General features: G+C 47.4%; 1 protein-coding gene across 1 annotated transcript in view; it reads right to left on the bottom strand.

Moving 5' to 3' along the window:
• Positions 1 to 20,409, bottom strand: part of CEMIP2 (cell migration inducing hyaluronidase 2) — a 67,634-nt gene that overhangs the window by 12,706 nt on the left and 34,519 nt on the right. The window contains exons 11-18 of the mRNA XM_040980941.1: positions 18,421 to 18,549; positions 15,889 to 15,977; positions 10,745 to 10,876; positions 8,328 to 8,363; positions 7,739 to 7,894; positions 6,516 to 6,693; positions 4,170 to 4,385; positions 1,936 to 2,144 (exon numbers count right to left, since the gene is read on the bottom strand). Of these exons, the coding sequence (XP_040836875.1) occupies positions 1,936 to 2,144; positions 4,170 to 4,385; positions 6,516 to 6,693; positions 7,739 to 7,894; positions 8,328 to 8,363; positions 10,745 to 10,876; positions 15,889 to 15,977; positions 18,421 to 18,549 (1,145 nt within the window). The remainder of the gene's footprint in view (positions 1 to 1,935; positions 2,145 to 4,169; positions 4,386 to 6,515; positions 6,694 to 7,738; positions 7,895 to 8,327; positions 8,364 to 10,744; positions 10,877 to 15,888; positions 15,978 to 18,420; positions 18,550 to 20,409) is intronic.

The following is a 20,409-nucleotide window of genomic DNA, read 5'->3' as shown; positions in this document are numbered from 1 at the left end:
TTCAGAGTGTTCTGTTTCAGAAGTGGCACCCTGACACAACCTGTGACCTCCCTACAATGATATTTAGTTTTGGGGAAATAACTGCCCTCTCTCCCCATGCCCATTGTCTACTTTTCAGGACTTCACATGAATTACCCAGGGAAGGCATGAGTGAACTTCACGCCCACGTGGGTTTTAGAAACCTCTGGGCTCAGCCCTTTTTCCACTTTGAAATGTCTTCACTTGCGGATATGTGGTAAGTAGCTGGGCTTCTAACACAAGACACCACGGGACCCCACGACCTCGCCCCAAATTCTTAATCGCAATACTGAACATGCTGTGTTTCTTCTTCCTCCTGCCTAACAATCACCTATGTTTTTCACTGGTTTCCCTGCCCTTCTCTGGCGGTATCAATTCCATTTTTTGAAACACCATCCTGGGTACAGTGTGCACTAAAGACTAAAAGCACACACAGTCACGTCTTCCAATGCAGTGTAGAAACTCCGCCTACGACACATTCTTCAGGTAGTGCACGTGACAGAAAACGGCTCACGTAGATGAGAACATACGTGCAGGCTATACGCCTTGAGCGTCTGTAGACCTTAGCATCAAGGAGAATCCTGGGACCCATCCCCTGTCCCCAACAGACACCTCGAGTCCCAGTGCCTCAATTCAGGTCTGGAACTTCACATTGCTGGCAGGGGCTCAAACACTTGAGCCATCACTGGACCCAGCAGCAGAGCAGCTGACTCAAACCAGACTCTCCAACATGGGATGCGAGGATGCCAAATGGTGGCTTAGCCGTGCAGTTACTTTTAGAACTAGACTTACTGCTTAATCAGTGTCACACCCCACTGCACACTGGCCCAACTTCTTACGCAGCTGCTCTGCCCTCTGCCCACTAAAGGAGCAGTCTGCTTTAGCTTTTTGAGTTTTATTTTTTAACCTGACTACTGTAAGCTCCTAGAGTGCAGATAACTGTCCAGTCATCATTACATTCACTAGCACACAATAGACGCTCAGACAATGTAAGAGTAGAGCCCTTCAGACAATGTAAACGTTTGAGCACATTCTTGGGACGCCTAATCACGCCACCACGAAGGATTGCCACAGTGCTTTAAGAGGAAACCACTGCCATCCGTGCCCGACTCCCCCATGATGGCACACACTGTTAATCAGGCACACCTGCTTGTCTCAAGCCTTTACTTGGACTCAACGATCCTGTCATTATTATCCAAGTCACAAGGTGTCCCTTAGGGTTATCACCTAAAACATCTTCCCATCCCAGCTGCAGAAACAAAAGCGTTGGGTAGACCACATCAAAAGCCCTTGTGGAACAACTTTCTGTACAGAATACCTTGAGCACAAAGAAAAACAAACACTCCTAAAACGGGAGAGCGGGATGCAGGCCAGCGGTCCTGAAGCTATCTGAAATGTCCACGGGCCAGCTCCGAGGGCCAGGCCCACCTCTGCTCCCGGTTCCAGCTCTCTGCTCATGAGCATCCTGTGAAGAAGCAGGTGCTGCCCCAAATCCTTGGGTCCCTGCTACTCATGGGGAGACCCCGACAGAGTCTGGGCTCCAGGCTTCAGCCTAGCTGAGCCCCGACTGGTGCAGGTATTTGAGGAGTAAATCAGTAGATGCAAGATTTCTCTCTGCCTTTCAAACAATATGAAAATGATTTTTTAAGGAAAAAAAAAAGAACTTATTGGGAAAACAGGAAAAAAAAGCTTATTTTGATGCTCCATTTTCTCACGTGCACGCAGGTTTTTCAGCACACCCACATTTTCCATGAACATCCTGAAGGCCTTTAATTCCATCAACATGAAACACACAGCCTTCCTTCAGGAGGAACGGGAAATGTGGAATGGGCTTTGCAAAGGAAAAGGAAACACTGTCATTTTTCTCCTTGCCACTGCCTGCGCAATTGTTGAAAACCACAACAAATGCACACGTACTTGTTGAAGTTGATGAGGTATAGGACAGTGGTCTGTGGTGCCGGTCCACTCCAGTGAATGGTGTAGCCTTTGCCCAGCATGATCACGGGCTGGTACTGCTGGAAGTTAGCCTTCTGGTTGATGCCCCGAAGCACCATGGGATGGGATGGGTACTCATCTCGTGCTATGGTCATGGTGAGATTCTGCGTGCTCCAGGTCTGGACATAGACCTTGAAAAAAAAATAAAGGGAAGCAAATCAAACTTGAAGGAGCCTAACTGGCACCGAGTCAATCTCTTCACTCTGGAATAGCAGATCCAAGCAGTGTCGGCCTACACTGAAAGCCACGTTGACAGTGCAGCCCGCTTAAACCCAGCATGGCCAAAACAGACTCCGGCCTGCGAGCCAAGCTTTGCCTCAGCAGTTCCACCAGCACGAGCCAGCTTACTCATCACAACGTAAAACGTCTGTGGCTTCTAGTCTCACAAAGAACGCCCCCAGTCAGAAGAACACACCAAACAAATCAGTGAACCGATGGGCAAACAGATATCCTCTGGTTAGACCCAAGACCCTTTCCTCCAAACCAAGGGATGGAAAACTCATATACTAGACAGCTTTGGCTTCCAATTTTCTATGACCTACATAAGCCCAAAAAGTCATTTTTCATCCATTCAGGGAAAAAAAATGTTATGAAGACCTCTGAAACAGCCGGAAAAATACACTCAGCTGAAGCAAACTGGAAGGTTCTGAATGTATTCCAGCAATATTGCAGTTACTTGCCATGCCCAAAATATCTTTCCTAAGCAATCCACCAAGGCACAAAGCCCGGAGCCATGTCCCAAGACAAATCCGTGTCGGGCAGCACCTGCCCCGCGGTCCTGCCACCGCGGCAGAACGCCGACTGGCAGGCAGGCTGCCTGGCCTCTGCCGGTCTCCCCAGGTGGCGTCCTCAGTTCTCCATTCCTTGAACCGGAAAGTCTCGACTCTCACACATATTACACTACTTTAAAAAATATTTTTCAAGGAGTTCATGGACAATGTGTCTTGTGTTTTCACAATACTTTTGAATCAAAATAAAACTTCTCTTTTAATTCCAATTTCCCACAAACTTTCTGAAATGCCCTCATAGAGTATTTCTGTACGTGTATGTAGACCTGGAATGTATTTAACAACAGGATGGCATGAAGTCTTGCTGCCCTTTGTGGTACCATCCTCCTGAGCACCTCCATCCCTCCAGCCAGCAAAGGAAAGACATTTCCGTAAAACAAGATCTGCTCCGTGTTGAGGTTAACTGCTTCCATCCCTTGTTGGTAAATGTACCCCACACTGTCATGAACAATGAACTGCAGCGGATCTGAGTTCCCAGTCCAAATTCATCGAACAAAATTTTTGATCCATGGTCCTACATGCCCAGAGCCTCCTGGCGATTAGTAGATAACTTACTTCTTTCTTCCTTCATCAATAAAAACAGAGAATACTACTGTTTGATGAGGCAGAAGACTCAGCTTGTATTTTCAATACATTTGAAATTCAAAGAGCTGACTGATTCACTGGAAAAAGTTGAACATACAGGCACTGGTGTTTCGTAACTGACATTTTCCATGAATGCAGCCCCAACAGCAGACAGCCCATCACACACACACACACACACACACACACACACACACACACACCCCTACCTAAAACTCAAGGGCTCAAAGAAGCAACATAACATTCCCTTAGCAGGCAATGGCAGCAGCAGAAGGCAACCTTCAGAGCTGATCCTCTCCCAGGGAAAACACCCAGAAGAGCGAGCACCCGGGGCAGACCTGCCAGCCTCCCATGCCCTCGGAGTGTCAGAGGAGCCCCTGCCTTCCTTTCAGTCTCCTCCCCAGGATCTATTCACCCACTTCCTTGACTGTTTTCTCTTGAGCCAGTCTGTCATTTAATCGTCTAAATCACAGAAGGAAAGACACTGCTCCCTTTAACCCGTCCAACGCCTGGCGGCCCTGGTCCGCCGACTGTCCCCTCCACCCACATGTAACTGTCGATATGGCCTACGCAGCCCAGGTTGGAGACACTGCTCGTGACGCCCGACGCATGGCAGCTGGCCAGCGACTAGAGGCAGGGGAGCTTCAAGGAGAATGGCAACAGAGCATGACTACTGACGAGCTCTGCCTTTCCCTTTTATTTAAATGCACTCACCAAGCCATGTTTGGGAAACATCCATGAGACGGTGAGGAAGCGAAGGCATCAGCCGGTGCCTTCTGGGCCTACCTGCGCGTAGGAGCCGCTGCACACCACGCCGTTCCACTTGGTAACGTTCACACAGTTCGGGTGGCGGATCAAGTAGTTGTCCATTCTGCCCACGTACGCGTCCCTGTACCCTGTCACGGAGCCGTCGGCATCGTGGAAGATGGAGTTCTTGTCACCATCCAAGTCGCAGTCTTCAAACCAGGGGCCGGGTTTTCCGAAGAAGACGTTCAGAGAGACCTGAGAGCAGAGAGGCCAGGGGCATCAGGACAGGAGGGCTTTGCCTTCCCAGGGCTCGGTCCCCCAGGACCCAACTGCACACGTGTGACAACTGCCCTGACGGACGCAGGTCCAGCCACGGCCGTCTCCCACAGCCCTCAGTAAGACAATAACATGGACAGCTAAAACAATCCCAGAGCCGTCGGGGCTCCAAATAGCAAAGGTTAAACTTCGTCTCTGCTTTTTCTTCTATTTCCCCATTTCAAAACTGTCACCTGATCTCCAAATAAAACTAATCTCTGATAAGAGAAATCACAACAATTTTCAGAATGGACACCACACACTCAAATTTACTCATTAAAATTTTATCATCTGGACTCAGTACGATGGCTCCATTAGCGAATCTTCCCCTTGCGAGCATCAGGATGCTATATGGATGCCAGCTTGTGTCCTGGCTGCTCCATTTTCCATGTAGCTCACTGCTTATGGCCTGAAAAACCAGTGCAGGATGGCACAAATCCTTGGGACCCTGCACCCATGTGGCAGACTGGGGGGAGGCTCCTGGCTCCAAATCAGTTCAGCTCTGGTTGTTGTGGCCATTTGGGGAGAGAAGCAGCAGATGGAAGAGCTTTCTCTCCGTCTCTCCATAAAATCCGATCTGCCTTTTCAATAAAAACAAATAAATCTTTTTAAAAAAATTATCTATATGCATGAGATCTGTGCATTTCCTTGTACGGAAATGATGCCTCAATTAAACAAAACCCAAGTGATATGTTCCAAGTTAATAGCTTTATTTCACCTGAAATACATGAGCTACTTGCTTACATGAATCTCCATGCCAAAAAAAAGCCATTCAAAAACCATAACACAGTTTAAGTGCTGGCGTAGTATAACTGTTGAGCTCACTAGCATATACTAAAAAACACGGTGTGTTACTCGCCATCTTCTCAACACAGACTGAGCCCAACTCGGGCATTTTCAGGGCAGGTAGCATTCATTGAAAACCTTTAGCAAACACAGCGTTCACAGCTGCAGAGCAGGCTGCGAGCGACTTGGCTCACAGCCTCTGGCTGTTTCTTGCCAGCCGTCAACCACTAATGTGCAAGTCACACAGGCATTCAGAGACACGCCTCTAAACGTCGTGAGGTGCGCATCAGCCTGGCGTGGCTTTACGCCACAGCACACCTAAACGCCAAGCAGCTCGAGGGAACAACGAGCTGGGCTGTGGCCAAGCGGCTTCGGGGTTCGAGTTCTGCACTTTTGCTCTCCTCCCGAGACTCGGATGATCAAACCTGGTGACCACAGATGACAGAGTCCAACTTTGGGTAGAACAAATTTGACAAACTATTCCCTTTACAAACTGCTGTCAGAGCTTCCCAGCCACATAAACCTCCAAGCCGGATAAATTGTAAGACTCTGCAAACAATTTCTGTATCTTTGCACTGTGTATAAAAGCCAGTGAACGGCTTCAATCAAATAACCCAGTGGGCATCACGCTGTGCAGGACCTGTGTGCATCCCCACACAAGTCAAACACCAGGCAGGGACCTAGTCTCTCCGGGGACACAGGCTACCCAAGCTCCATCCATTTCCTCCCAGTCTTTTAAAACTTATTTATTTCTTTTTATTGGAAACTCAGATATACAGAGAGGAGGAGAGACAGAGAGGAAGATCTTCCATTCACTGATTCCCTCCCCAAGTGGCCTCAATGGCCAGAGCTGAGCTGATCCAAAGCCAGGAGCCCGGAGCCTGTGGGTACAGGGTCCCAAGGTTTCGGGCCATCCTCAACTGCTTTCCCAGGCCACAAGCAGGGAGCTGGATGGGAAGTGGAGCTGCCGGGATTTAAACAAGCACCCATAAGGAATCCTAGCACATGCAAGGCAAGGATTTTAGCCGCTAGGCTACCACACTGGGCCCCATTTCCTCTCAGTCTTTATGTCTCATTGTTCTGCCCAGGGTCATTTTCCCTTTAAGACATCTCCTAAGTGAAGAGTAACCCCAAGCTTGCATGGTTGAACTCAACATGACAGAGCACATGGAGTTCACAGGCTTTCTGTGTCCCTCCCTCACACTCAGTGCCAAGGCTTGGCGTTTTTGTCCTAGCAAGGGGCTATCCCTTCCTTTCCCGTCAGTCACAGAGAAACACACTCACGTGCGGGCCAAACTTCACGAGGGAGAGGTTGTTCCTGGGGGTTATCTGCCAGGAATTCTTCAGGAAAAAGCCGATGGCACTGCTGTACCTGTCTGCCATGGGCATGTACTTTTTGAATGTGCTCCTGGTGACATGGATGGGCCCATCGTAAATTTGAAAGCCTCTAATCGGGAACGTCCTGTTGGAATGTAGAATCGTGTTACTACACACGGGCCTCTCCCATCAATGGCACCCTGCCTCACTTGTGTTATAAACACCGGACGCATCCTGGGCACGCGTAGGATTCTAAGCTGCAGTAGTCATCAACAGAGAGTCAAGGCGGGGACACAGGTGCAGCAAGAAAGACCGAAGACGTAAAGGACCCTTGCGGATCATGAATCAACGAGTGTCATGGAGGTGTCACGTGTTTGTTGCAGTGGTTCAGTGACTGCTGGGGATGTCCATACCCTGGATGAGTTCCTGGTACAGTCCTGGTTCTTCCAGTTCTGATCCAGTGTCCTGCTAACTCCTATACTGTGAGCAGCAGGTGCCATGCAAGTGCTCAGACCCCTCTCGCCCAGAAGGGAGGCAAGAGCTAAAGCACATTAAGTGCACCTAAAAACTAACACCTCTGGCCTTCCCTCCACCCTACCTAAAGCTAACAGCGCACCGGCCCCATCCATTCCTCTCCACATCGGAGACAGCGTCCTCTGCAGGACTGGACCATGCACGGCCGGCCAGCCAGCCCTCTGCAACACCACCGAGTGAACCTGCAAGCTCCAGCGTGACATCAGCTTTGGCACCACCAATCAAGCCTCATTTTCCAGGACTCCTTTCAGTATGTGACTTCCCTTTTCCCGTGGCTATTTCTAAAAACTAGCATCACAAAGTTGAGGGGAAAACTGGCCCAGTGTCATCGTTTATGGTTTGGCAACTTGTGGTTCAAGCAAGAAGGGCGTGGGGAGCGGCCACTGGTTTATGCAAGGTGTTATATAAGAAGGAAAAAAAAGACAGGCTCCTGGGTTAGAAGACACATACATCGTAAACATAGCCAATAATGAAATATTAACTTACTAATTAGTGCTCCAAAACACTCAGGATAATAACAGCAGTTGGAATAAGAGTAAAAACTCAGCAAAGACTCTCAGTGGAGACCAACGCATCCACCTGCTTACAGAAACATCTCAAAGGGCTCTTCCCTTCCCTGTTTAAATCTCACATCATACTGCCGGGGCGATGTTTACCTGTTCCTAGGTAACGTCCGGATCTTCTGGTCTATTGCCCCGATGCCTACATACTTGTTCTGGCCAGCTGGAGAGCCGTAATTCCTGCTTTCTCCAACAAAGAGTGATTCAGACACCTCCTGGCTGGAGCCCTCGTCGCTTGGGAAGCTCCCGTCACTGCCCAAAGGAGAATAATCGTTATTTGCTCTGGGTAATTTTCATTTGCCCCTAACTGAATGCAAGCCACCACTTTCACATAACCTGACTGAGGAGTTAGAGCAAGTTCTAAGAATACTCTTGGGAACAATCTTCCTCCTCCGTTCACACGGCTCCTCTTACTTTAAGAACTTAACTCTCAAGCATTTTCTACTATGCCAAGCCTACGACAGGTCTGCCCGCTCTGTGGAAAGCCAGCCCACTCTCCATGACTTTGATACCAACGCAAGCAAGCAATCAACATGCATTCCAGGCCCCCTAGAGGTTTGTGAAGAGGATCCTCGTGTGTGTTCAATGTTAATAAAAATATTCATGCTTATTTTCCACATCCCTAAAGACAGAGGTTACTTATGCCCTTAAGCCATCGAATACATGTGTGCCAGCCATTACAAACCTGGCAAAGGTGAGTCCTATTCCATTGTCGGCAAATCTGCATGAGAAAAGAGAAGGGGAGACATATCAACACACGTTGGCAGAGAGGGCATTCTCTCAGTACTGTATGACCAAGACACCCGGAGGACCCCGTGCCTGCTCCCTCAAGACCACATACAAGTTTCAGTTCCCATGAGACAACCAGCAGTGCCAGCTTCACGGTGAGGGCACGGTTCGAAGCCAGCTCTCAATCACTCGCGGTGGCTTCCGCCTCTCATCGGGAAACTGCATGTAATGCCCCTCACAGAATTGTTGAGAACATTAAACATAATGAAAATCTCAAGTATTTCTAACTTGGTACAGGGCAAGCTTCATTAAAGTGCTTGCTTAATAATGCTCTAATAATAGTGCATTATTATTATTATTATTATTAATAATAGTGCTTCAAAACCTGCACTATAGCACTGAAGCCCTTCGTAAACATTCAACTCAGGATCAATTTTCTGAAAAGAGTCAGAGAGGGCGGCAGCGATGCCGAGAAGCTCATGGTCCATGGCAGTGTCTTTTTGCAGGCTTCTTGAATCCCACATCTTAGCTCAACACGCATGAGACCTGCTCCAAAGCTGCACAAACGGAAAGCAGCCAGATGCCTCGCACCTGCCGACGTGGGGACACAAGGCAATGGCCTGATCTCCACGGGACGTTACAGCTGCGTTTGGAATGGCAGAGCAGGGCACCAGGAGCACTTTAAGGAGTTTCCAAGAGGAAAGGAAAAAAAAAAACAAAACAAAACCTAGGTAGTTTCAAACTCTTTACTTAGTTCTCTGCCCAAGTTTGTTATATAAATTTTTGGTTTCTGTTCAATCTCTTCAAAAAAAGAAAAAAAAAAAAAAACCTCTCTCATGTCAGCAGACAAGTTCAGTTCCAGTAAAAGCACTGAATGAGACAGCTGCAAACATTGGCAGGCAGCTAGCGCCAGTGTGTTTCCGAGAGCGTGTCCCGACTACTCGGAGCAGCAGTCCAGAAGCCACTACCACGCTTTCATTCTAGGCAGAGTTTTTTTTTTTTCCTCAAAAAAAAATTCTTAAAAAGAAATGCATCGGCGTCACCAGAGAGCTATCTTCACCAAGACATATGATTATCAAGCTCTCTTCAATTGAACATAAAGAAAAGATCCTTAAATGTGCACGTGCAAAACATCAATTGACATATAAAGGAAGGCCAATTAAGCTCACAGGAGATCTCTCACAGGAAACTCTACAGGCAAGAAGAGAATGGAGTGACATATTCCAGATTCTAAAAGAAAAAAATTGTCGGCCTAAGATAACATACCCTGCAAAGCTTTCTTTCATCTTTGAAAATGAAATAAAATTCTTCCATAGTAAAGAAAAGCTAAAAGAATTTGCCTCTTCCAAACCTGCTCTACAAATGATACTTCAAGATGTTCTCTTGACAGAGAAGAGGAATAGCACTTACCAAAACCAAAGGCAAACAGGAAGAACATCCCAGTAAAATGACAACAGAAGACTAAATCAATGAACAACCCATTCTTAAAATGACAGGACCAAAGTACCACCTATGTATATTTAACTCTGAAAGTAAATTGCTTAAGCTCAATCAAACCTCATAGATTAGTAGACTGGATTAAAAACAAAACCCATCTGTTTATTGTCTGGAGGAGACAAACTCCAACAAGATCAGCAAAAACTCTATCACGTGGGTTTTGTTGTCTTCTGTTGGTTTCATCTCTTCAAAACACTTTCTTCTGATTAAATCATTCAATGACTCGTAGATCATGCAGTGGCATCATTTTCTGCAAGAAGGTTCTTGATTTTCACTTCTTCAGCTACACGTTGGACATTTAAAAGCATGTTGTTTAACTTCTTGGTGTTGTTAATTTCTTTTTTCTCCTGGAAGTTGATTTTGTTTTGTGGCTCTTCATTTAAGGGAAGGTATAGTAGTTGTGTAATGGAGACTGTCATATCTAGTAACATGTCATTTAACTTCATGGCATTGTAAATTTCTATTTTTCTTTCTATTGTTGATTTTGTATCATGACTTTTCATTTAAGGGAATGTACAGTAGTTATGTAATGGAGACTATCAACCAGATGTGAGGATGCAGTGTGGTCGGCATCTCTGTTTCCAGACAAAGATGGACTTGCAATGAAACTGTTTATATTATATTTTGACAATAGGATTCTGGACTCTCTGCCATTGTCCATGCCCGCAATGATGAACATATGACTGAGTATGAAGAACTATATGTTAATACTGATATAAAGGAACTGGGGGGGGGAGGGAGTTGGGGAGGGGATAGGGGAATATGGAACTGTATCGTAAAATGATAGCAATAATAATAAAATGTGAAAAATTAAAAAAAAAAATTCTTAAAAAGAAACACATCGGCGTCACCAGAGAGGCGGCAGAAGGTACTTACGCGGAATTCTGCACCACGATGTCCCCTCCTCTCACCCAGGCTCCATGGTCATTGTTTTTAAAAGCGATAAGCCCATCGATTACAGCAGCGACACGGGGCTTCTCGGGGTCTCCGTCCTGATGAGGCCGGAACCTAGAGTTTAAAATAAAACAGGTCTTCTTCAGGAAGCAGAAGAAAGACGACAGATGTGACCTGTCTGCTAGCTTACACCTCAGAAAGAAGTATTCAAATTTGACCAAAACAAAGGAATCTTACAGAGATCATTTATTTACATATCAAACATTCAAGAAAAATTACGTGTTCACACAGCAGCTTCTTAGGTTTGTTTTTAATCAGTTCATAGAAGGGAGACTGCAGAACATTAAAAGTATAAAAGCCATCTCAAAAAAAACTTTAGACCAGCAAGTCAAGCACGGCTTTAGAAACTCTTACGCTACAGGGTACTAACATAAACCTATTGAAAAAACTAATGCTGTGTTCAATGTGTATGTATGTGAACAGAAGTACGGAGCTGTGTTCGATGTCTTACGGATGCACAAAACAGGGCTCGGGATCCTGGAGACATCTAAATTTAAAATGGACTGTATCTAAAGTTTTCTTTCCCCTGGAAGACTATTTGGAGGCTATTATTAATAGTGATTTACATAACTTTTTAAAACTTTTATTACTTTTTATCATTTTATTTGAAAGGCAGACAGATGAGAAAACATCATCCATTGCTGGCTTACTCCCTAAATGCCAGCAGCATGCATGGCTGGGCCTGGCACTCGCACCTGGACCTCCCAACGTGTGTGACAGGGCCATGCGTGCCTGCCTTGTAGCACCTGTGCCTCCCAGCAGCCGGGACTGTCAACAAGCACTGGGCTGTGGGCTGTGGGTGGGCATCCCAAGCATCAAGTCAAACACTACCAAAGGGCCACCCCTTCAAGATACAAGCACCTTAGAGGTTAAAAAAAAATGACATCAAAACTGTTTGCTATAGTCACTTAGATACACAATTCTAGAAGGTTCCCGCTTTTAAAAACATAACTCGGTGTGGTAGCCTAGCAGCTAAAAGTCCTCACATTGAATGTGCTGGGATCCCATATGGGCGCCAGTTTATATCCCTGCTGCTCCACTTCCCATCCAGCTCCCTGCTTGTGGCCTGGGAAAACAGTCGAGGACGGCCCAAAGCCTTGGGACTCTGCACCCACATGGGAGACCTGGAAGAGGCTCCTGGCTTCAGATCAGCACTGCACTGGTCATCGCGGTCATTTGGGGAGTGAATCATCAGACGGAAGATCTTCCTCTCTGTCTCTCCTACTCTCTGTATATCTGACTTTGTAATAAAAACAAATAAATCTTTAAAAAGAAGAAGAAGGTAATATAATAACTGTAAGCGTGGCAGTGCAGCGGTTCAAGCCATTGCCAGGGCCCCTTCCTAGAATGCTGGGTTCAAGGCCTGACAACATAACCCTGGGAGGGCAAGAAATGGCAGCCCAAGTGCTCAGGTCCTGCCACCAACGCTGTAGGCCTGGCTGGAGCTTCTAGCTTCAGGTTTCAGCCTAGCCCAGCCTTGGCAGCTGTTGGCATTCACAGCAAACCAGCACATTAAAAGATCTCTGTCACTCTACCTTTCAAATGAACAAATAAATAAAAGCTTAAACAGTAACAAGATTATTTTTGTCTTGATCTTACAAAGCATTTAAAAACACAGTGCCTGAGGTTCAGTCACTAACATAAAATATGCCTCTTAAATGACCACAGTTCAGGGAGGCCGTCTGCTCAAGCATCCTGTATTGGAGTACCTGGTCCCTCCTGATTCCAGCTTCTTCTGTTAACACGCATGGAAGAGGACAAGAAGCAAGGTGGCCTGGGAGCAAAAAGCAGGATAAAGGCGAGAGAAAGAGGACAGGAAGGGAAGGCGAATGCCGGCTCCATTCCAGGATCTCCCAAAGTCAATGGAAGCACTGAATCAATGATGCCCAGTGCTCCTTGGAGAATGGATTGTGCAGAACAACTGTGAGCAGGCCAGTGGGGGGCTCCCTCTATGCCTGGCAGGCAGTGGTACTCTGTGCTGAACTAAGAACAGCCAAGGGGCTGAAGGATGCTTACACCCACTCTCAAATTACACAACATGACCAAGGCCCCTGCCGCTCACTCACTCTGACCTAATGACTGAAAAAACCTGACTCAGAGCCAAGTCCAACTCTCCTGGCACTGTAGTCATCACATAATATTAAGCAGATGGAAACGTTCTGAAAAAGAACTGCATGATGTTCTAAAGTCCCTCAGCAGCCACACACCCCCAACAGAAAGTACCAGACAGGAACATGTACCCGACCTCTGGGGTGGCCGTCAACTCGCAATCAGTACCACCTATGGGCTTTCTGCATGCTTCCCAACTCACTGCCAACTGCCTCCTCTGCTTCAAGTGTGTTAGTTTTAATTAATGCCTTTTCATTTTCTCAAGATTAAATTTCCCAATATAAAACCAAGGGTTTTCCTGTGATAAAATTTCCCATCTTCAGATTCCTGTAATTTACCCTCCTGAGGAACCAGGAATGGGTCATCTGATTAACTGTAGAGTCAACTTCCTTTTTGATGAAAGACTGAATTTCTCTTGATCCCAAGGGCCTGGTGTTTAATTTTCAGCTGCTGTATGACTCACTGGTTTGAGTGCTATCATTCTTACTCATGTTTGAATTGCATGAAGGCATGTAGGTACAGTCTGTAAGCTGGTTCAGACAAAACTAAACACACACCGTTGATGCCAAGTATCTGTGGCTCCCATAACATCACTCGATAATGACTTCCAAATGGAGTCCTACTGTTTACCAACATGTATGCATCTATAGAAGATCCCATTATCGTGACGTGAGCAAACTGCTGTATCACAAGCCTAATTAAAACACCAACATTCGTAAAGACTCTCACTCGTCCACTCACGCAGACACGAAAACAATGCTACTTCCGGAGTCCACGAACAAGGAAGTTTCCAAGTCCGTTTGGTATGACAAAATCTGAAAGCCATGGATAACTTTTCTTCCAAGCACACACTCTCCATGAACTTTTTAAAAGACCCCTTTGTATAAGTGTGCATGCCTATATTCACACACATACCTTAACTGCGTTTACACACACACACGTGAGTAACCTTTTAAGGCAGGAAAGGGAGCCAGCGGTGTGGTGTCAATGGATTTTTCCAGCAACACTAACCTAACAACCTACACATTCTTAGCTGTACCAGTTACAGTCAAGCGGCAGCGGCACACTTCCAGCAAGCTTGCTGTATTCTATCAGCTAGTGTTCTGTTTGGTTCATAATTCGTTCCCAGCTACACATTTGATTTCCACGTCCACCCCTTCAGTTTCCCTCTTCATGTGATCAGCAGCTTGACGTGTACAATGCTGTTTCCGGCCTGTTCAAATGCTGCCTGGTTGCTGCTTTGTAAGACTTCAGGCTCAACCTGAGCTTCGAGAAATCCCAGTAAGTAACTGTACCAAGAACACACGCCTAGCTTTCCACTGAGCTCATCTCTGGTACTGAAAGGATTCTGCCTCATGCTGAAGTTAACTCACAAATCTACATTGTGGTTGCTAATACTGTCCCTTGTCAACAACTGGATCTGCCTTCTTTTCTTTTTTATGATTTATTTGCTTTTATTGGAAAGGCAGATTCACAGAGTGGAGAAGAGACAGAAAGATCTTCTACCTGCTGGCTCACTCCCCACATGGCCACAATGCCAGAGCTGAGCTGATCCAAAATCAGGAGCCAGAAGCTTCTTCCAGGTCTCTCAGATGGGTGCAAGGTCCAAGGCACTGAGCCATCCTCCACTGATTTCTCAGGCCACAAGCAGGGAGCTGGATGGGAAGCAGCAAGGACATGAACTGGTGTCCATAGGGGATGGTGGTACTTGTAGACAATTAGCCAGCTGAGCCATCATGTCAGCCCCCAGGCCTCTTTTGTTACATGTCTCTCTACGAAGCTTACACAGCAGTCCTTCAACACCAGAAACTGCACATTCTACTGAATATGATTTTAGGTCACCATCATTTCCAGAAAATTTGATTTCCATTGAAGACAGTTTCCATTTGCTCACATAAAGCACATAAAAGAACTCAGCTGGGCGGCTGCTCCATTTCCCAGCCACGCTCTGGGGTTCTCCAGGACAGTGGCAGGTCCTGGCTACAACGGGATTCTGAGGCTGCAAATAACCGAACCAGACCAGCTGCAGCAAGAAATTGGAGAGTTTCCTCTTTGAAATAGATACCAAGCAATGTTCCATTTTGTCCATCAAAAATAAATTCTTTATGGCATTCAAGGTATAGAGTAAAAAATTTTGCTTTGACTTGTTTTTTAATGAATCACTCTACAACCAGTTTGTCACCTCTGAGAAGCCTGTCTCCCTTTTTCTTTCTCAGTTCCTATCTGAGAACAGGGAGAACATTCACTCCCCTGGCTTTTCAGTCCAAAGGGAGCCCAGCCGTGGGGCCTGCGCACGAGTGGGAGTATTTACTCGAACACTTCCACAAGTTTTTCAAACTCCCTTTTGGCATGCCCATTTGCCTTACTGTATAAGCTGTCCACACTCTTTATCAGCGTGTCTGGCTGCGAGTCCTGACTCCAGCTCACTGCTAAGGCAGAAAACAGTCAGCCATGGCTCCAGGCCTCGAGTTTGTCACCCATGTGGGGCACCTGGATTGCACACTTGGCTCTGGGGTTCAGCGCGGCCTGGAGCAGGCTGGTACAGCCTCAGGAGTGAACCAACAGATGGAGCTGTATGAGTGTCTGCTTCTTGAAGAAAACAAAACAAAATGTGTTACCAGAGAAAAGAAGACAGTAACAAATACATGGTTAGGAAGAAGTCCCGCTGTTCCAGGTACCATTGATGCTGACAATAAACTGTTGCATTATTTATGAACAAACAGAAAGGAGGAGCTCAAAGGGCCCAGATGTAACCATAAGATCATGGAAACACGAATCATTCAAATTGAAACAGTACACGCTGAATACTCAATGACCACACTGAACCTCATAAATACATACAATGAAAACAGCAACGTAAGACGAGAAAGGAAGGCAGCACCATGCTTGTGGCTCAAAGACAGGGCCGGAGTGTGACCGGAAAGGGCCGGAGTGTGACCGGAAGGGGCCCATTTTACCTTGCGCTGTTATCCAAGCACAGGTACTCCCGCGGGTCAGCAGCACTCGAGTTGGTCGTTTTGACACCTTTGTCAATAAACAAGCCAGCCTGGGAAATACAATGACAGACTGAAATGAGTAAGGGATGAGTACCTGCAGATGTAACGATTCACAGAAGCAAGCTTTAGTGCACCACTTTAACCCCCAAAACGGGAGTAGGAAGAAAGCAGGCAGTAAGTCAAAGTGTGAACACAAAGAACGACTTCCTGGCCGTTTTTGTGAAATCACTCCTGTGGTCATTCTACATACACTTCTTTAGTATTTCACACTCATTAATGAGAACATGATCCTTGCTATTACCAATTAATAAACAATCGCAGTCCAGAATCGGAAAGCTACGGGAAAGGGAGCCTGATGCCTCTGCTCTGGGTGACAGGATTCCAGCAATGTTTGCTCACAGAAGCGACCATAGTTGGACCCTGACAGACTGGAGCTCAGGAGAGATGAAAAAACTCACAGCCATCTACAAGCCGGATGATGAACAAAAGGGGTGACGGGCGAGAAGGCGGCAGAGGAGCCAGTGGTGTGGCCAAGCAGGCACACTGCCTCCTTGCGACAGTAGATCCTCTGAGTGGTGCTTGACCCCCCAGCTGCTCCACCTCCAGTCCAGCTCCCTGCCAACAGCCTGGAAAACTGGGGGACGGGCGAAGCGCATGGGTCCCTAACACCCACAGGTGGGGGGGTCTGGGTGGAGCTCCTGGCTCCTGGCTCAGGCCTGGCTCAACCCGGTGGCTGCGGCCACTTGGAGAGGGAAACAGCAGGTGGGAGAGCTCTGTCTTTCCCTCTCAAACTCCTTCAAATGGAGTCAGGAGAGCATTTCAGAAACCAGCGGAGACATGAAGACTACAACCAGGGCAATAGCAACAGAGGAAGTTGCCTCCAAAGTATTATCTTGAACAGTCATTTCTAAATTTATACCTACTTATCGACTCCCATTACTTTGATTTAATGCTCTTATAATTCAGATCAGATTACTAAATGTCATCACGGTACAAGATATTACACATAAATTAAAGGAGATGCATTTTATACTGCTTACGATCATAAAAAATAATCATTTCTACTGTGACCTGCCTCTCAGTAACTCTCAGGCTGCCTCAATGACACAGCTCAGAGACCACACTGCTCTGTCAAGTATTCTCCCTTTGCAAGCTTCCCCCCGCGCCCCGAGCTCTCTGAAGCACAGCACGCCGTGCAGGTGTTCAGAGGTTCCTCGGAGAACCAGAGAGGAAGAGCACTGAACGACTCTGATGGAGGGAGAGGCCAGGCTCCAAGCCACTCTCACGGCACAGCAGGTGAAGCCACTGCTCGCCACGGCGGCCTTCCTTCTGAGAGCACGCTTCTACCCCAGGCTGCTTTGAGCCCAATTCCCTGCCGTTGCATCGGAGAAGCAAGCACGTGGACACCTGCCTGGGCGACGCAGACGGGACGCCTGGCTCCTGACGTTGGCCTAGCCCGCCTGACCATCACAGCCATTTGGAGAGTGAACCACTAGCTACAAGATGTCCTTCGCTCTCTCCTTCTTTCTCTCTCTCTCTGAGTGTGGCAATGCCTTTCAAACAAGTAAATCTTTTTAAAAAGAAAGAGAATTGAGGCATTACACATAATGGAAATACTATGTGGGCACAAAGTATATTTAAGATAGGGGACATCCAGCACCTGGAGCCTCTTAAATGGCCTGTAGGTGGCTTGATTTCGATTTTTGAAAATAAGTTAAAATACTTCTAAGCAATATCTCACTATCTACATATTTAGTGTTAAATAGCTTAAAGACATCCAAGCGGCACTAGGACCAAAACAAGGAAAGGCAGTAGGCTTCCTGGCCACGAAGAGCGTATGTCAAATATGCACAAGCCAAGAAGCCCTGCAGAGCCTGGAGCCTGGCCGGAGGCCGAGGGAGAGGGCGGAAGGCAAGGGGGCAGGGACAGGAAATTATGCACGTCACCGCCACTCAGACATGTGGCAACCATGCCATGCACACCTCTGTGAGTGTGCCATCCACCCTGAACGCGCAAGGCCTGGCATCCTTCCTGCAACCAGAAACGGCCTTCTCTGACAAGTCCTATCAAAACCCGACACGGTCAGGGGTGAGCGGCTGTGGTGTGAACGAGTCCCCCCAAAGGATGTGTGGGAAACTTAGCCCCGACGGCAGGGAAGGCACCTTAAAGGAGATGTTTAGGGCGTGAGGGTTCTACCCTCATGAACTAACTCAGGCACATCACGAAAGGGCTTCGAGCTGCAAGTCTGCTCTCACTCTCTCGGGCCTTCTCTTGGCCCTTCCGCCACGGGAAGACACCACAGATGGGAGGCAACAGAAGGCTCCCTCGATGCCGGCCCTTGGATCTCAGAAGCACGAGCCAAGGACATTCCTGTTCATTACAAATGACCCAGCCTGCGGTGTTCCGTTCTAACAGCATGAGGCAGGCCGAGCCGCGAGTCTAGCAGTCATCCCTGACCTGGCAGATGTGACCAGCCGGAACTTAGGAACTTACCTTGAAGCTTGAATGCACCCTGTTGTTATAGAATGTACCCAAGGGAGTGAGTTCTGGCTTTGCCAAGAGCTGCAATCCACTCGATTCCCCAGTAGGCTCCTTGTGAAATAAATACCATATTCCAGCATCCTGTAATTCAAAGAGTAACATCATTAAAAACACTCATGGCAGAGAGCCAACTGCCATGCCAGCTCATGCCACCTCTGCCACGTGAGCTGTTTCAGATTCACAACGGATGAAAAAGTTGACTGCAGACCTAGCACCCTCACAGTGATTTTATCATGTGTGTTTTTAAACAGGAAAAATATATACAATTTTGCTTGCAGGACTGGCTAGTAGCAAAATATGCATTCAAAATACCACTCTATCTGTTTTACAGTATTAGCCCGAATTCAAACCAACCAGGTTTTCCACACGCCCAGCACAGCACAGTGTTTCAGCAGCCCGTTTCCCGTTTCCCTCCTAGCCTGACCAACAGCTGAGTCATGCCTATTAAAGTACCAGCCGCCAACACACAGAGCTCACTGCCTTCTTTCAAGCCACTCCAGTGCCCTTCCTGTCCTGAGACAAATTTTTGCCAAAAGGAAAAAAAAAGTACCACATACATGAACCAAGACGCCGTCACAGCCTGGCCTGCTGTCCACTTTCATTACTACTGACCACGCACAGGAGCCAGGGTCTGCCACGCAAACCGACACGCAAAAGTGGAAGAAACCAGCCTTCATTCCCAGGGCAGTTATTTTTTAAAAATTTTACAAGGAATTTAAAACTCAGCCAATGCGGAGGACAACTGCATGTGACTTTGATTAAACAGGTTATTAAGTGTTCAACACACAGCACCGAGGGAGAACAGCTACCTAAGCAAGTGTGCACTGTGGCCCAGGTCTACAGTTCACTGCTCTTACACATTTCACAGCCCAGTGGAAAATAGAGAAGCAATGAAAAGATACCATAACTACTAGCTTATCTGTAACAAACAGAGAGATCCTTTTCAGAGCAGGAAAGTCAGATGAACTATGAAAAGCACTGATGCCTACACACCAACACGAACGCAAGTCAACATGTTCCCTTGAAAGTCTTAAAACGGGTCTTAATGCAATGAAGGACTCTGGAAAATTTCTGCCACACCTTCAGTCTTTTGGTCACACAACAGACAACTCAACACAAAATTCAAAGGGTCAGCAGGAAGGTTCCAGACCGTCTCTCTGCGCAGTGCGGGCAGAGCAGCTGTGTCCACACAGGTAAAGGGAGCGTGGTCAAAGGCAGTGGAAAGCTACAAAGAAGAAACCATTTGATCTACGTCAGGAGGAAAAGGCCTGCCAAACGTAAGCTTTACTCAAACAGTCTTTCTAGAGAGAAAACAAAGAAGTCTGTAGCCAGCAAGAAACGACAGACATCGCTGGGGACAACAGGCTCAAGAGCCACAAAACCAGAGGCAAGAGAAAGCCCTGGGACAGAAAACGGAGGCTCAGACACTTGGCTGCCGGAGCTAGGACTACCCGGCCACACACACAGCCCGTGTGCGGCCCTCTCCAAAGCTGCCCACAGGGAACTGGGCCTCCAAGCAAGCCTGCGGCAGGAGCTGTCCACAGCGCATCCAGAACCAGCCCCGCTGACCAGTCACCTGGTGTCACTACCACACACCTCGCAGGCACAGACCCCACCGCGCGCTGCCCCGGGGCCAGAGAGGAAGCTACACAACTGTCAAACAGGCAGAAAGTGTAAACAAAAAAGGAAATACGATGGAACAGACAAATGGCCAAACGCACAGCTTTGGGGAGGCGCAGTCCGAGCGGGCCGAGCTGGAGCAGGAATCAGGGCAAGTACAGGTGCTTCCTCTGGTCCCGCAGGAGCCCAGGAAGGATGGCTGGTACCCTCACCTTACACTGACTCTAACCTTCAGCCCCTGACTCCTACCGCAGCTGCAAGGAGTCCTTCCGGGTCAGCTGACTGGCAAACAGGCCAGGAGATGGCACCAGTAAGACCACA

Source organism: Ochotona curzoniae, unplaced genomic scaffold, assembly GCF_017591425.1.
Source record: "Ochotona curzoniae isolate NIBS_2020 unplaced genomic scaffold, NIBS_Ocur_1.0 contig_3502, whole genome shotgun sequence".
In the NCBI taxonomy this organism is placed as follows: Eukaryota; Metazoa; Chordata; class Mammalia; order Lagomorpha; family Ochotonidae; genus Ochotona; species Ochotona curzoniae.
Note: the sequence above shows the minus strand (reverse complement) of the source record. Positions and strands in the feature narration are given on the sequence as shown.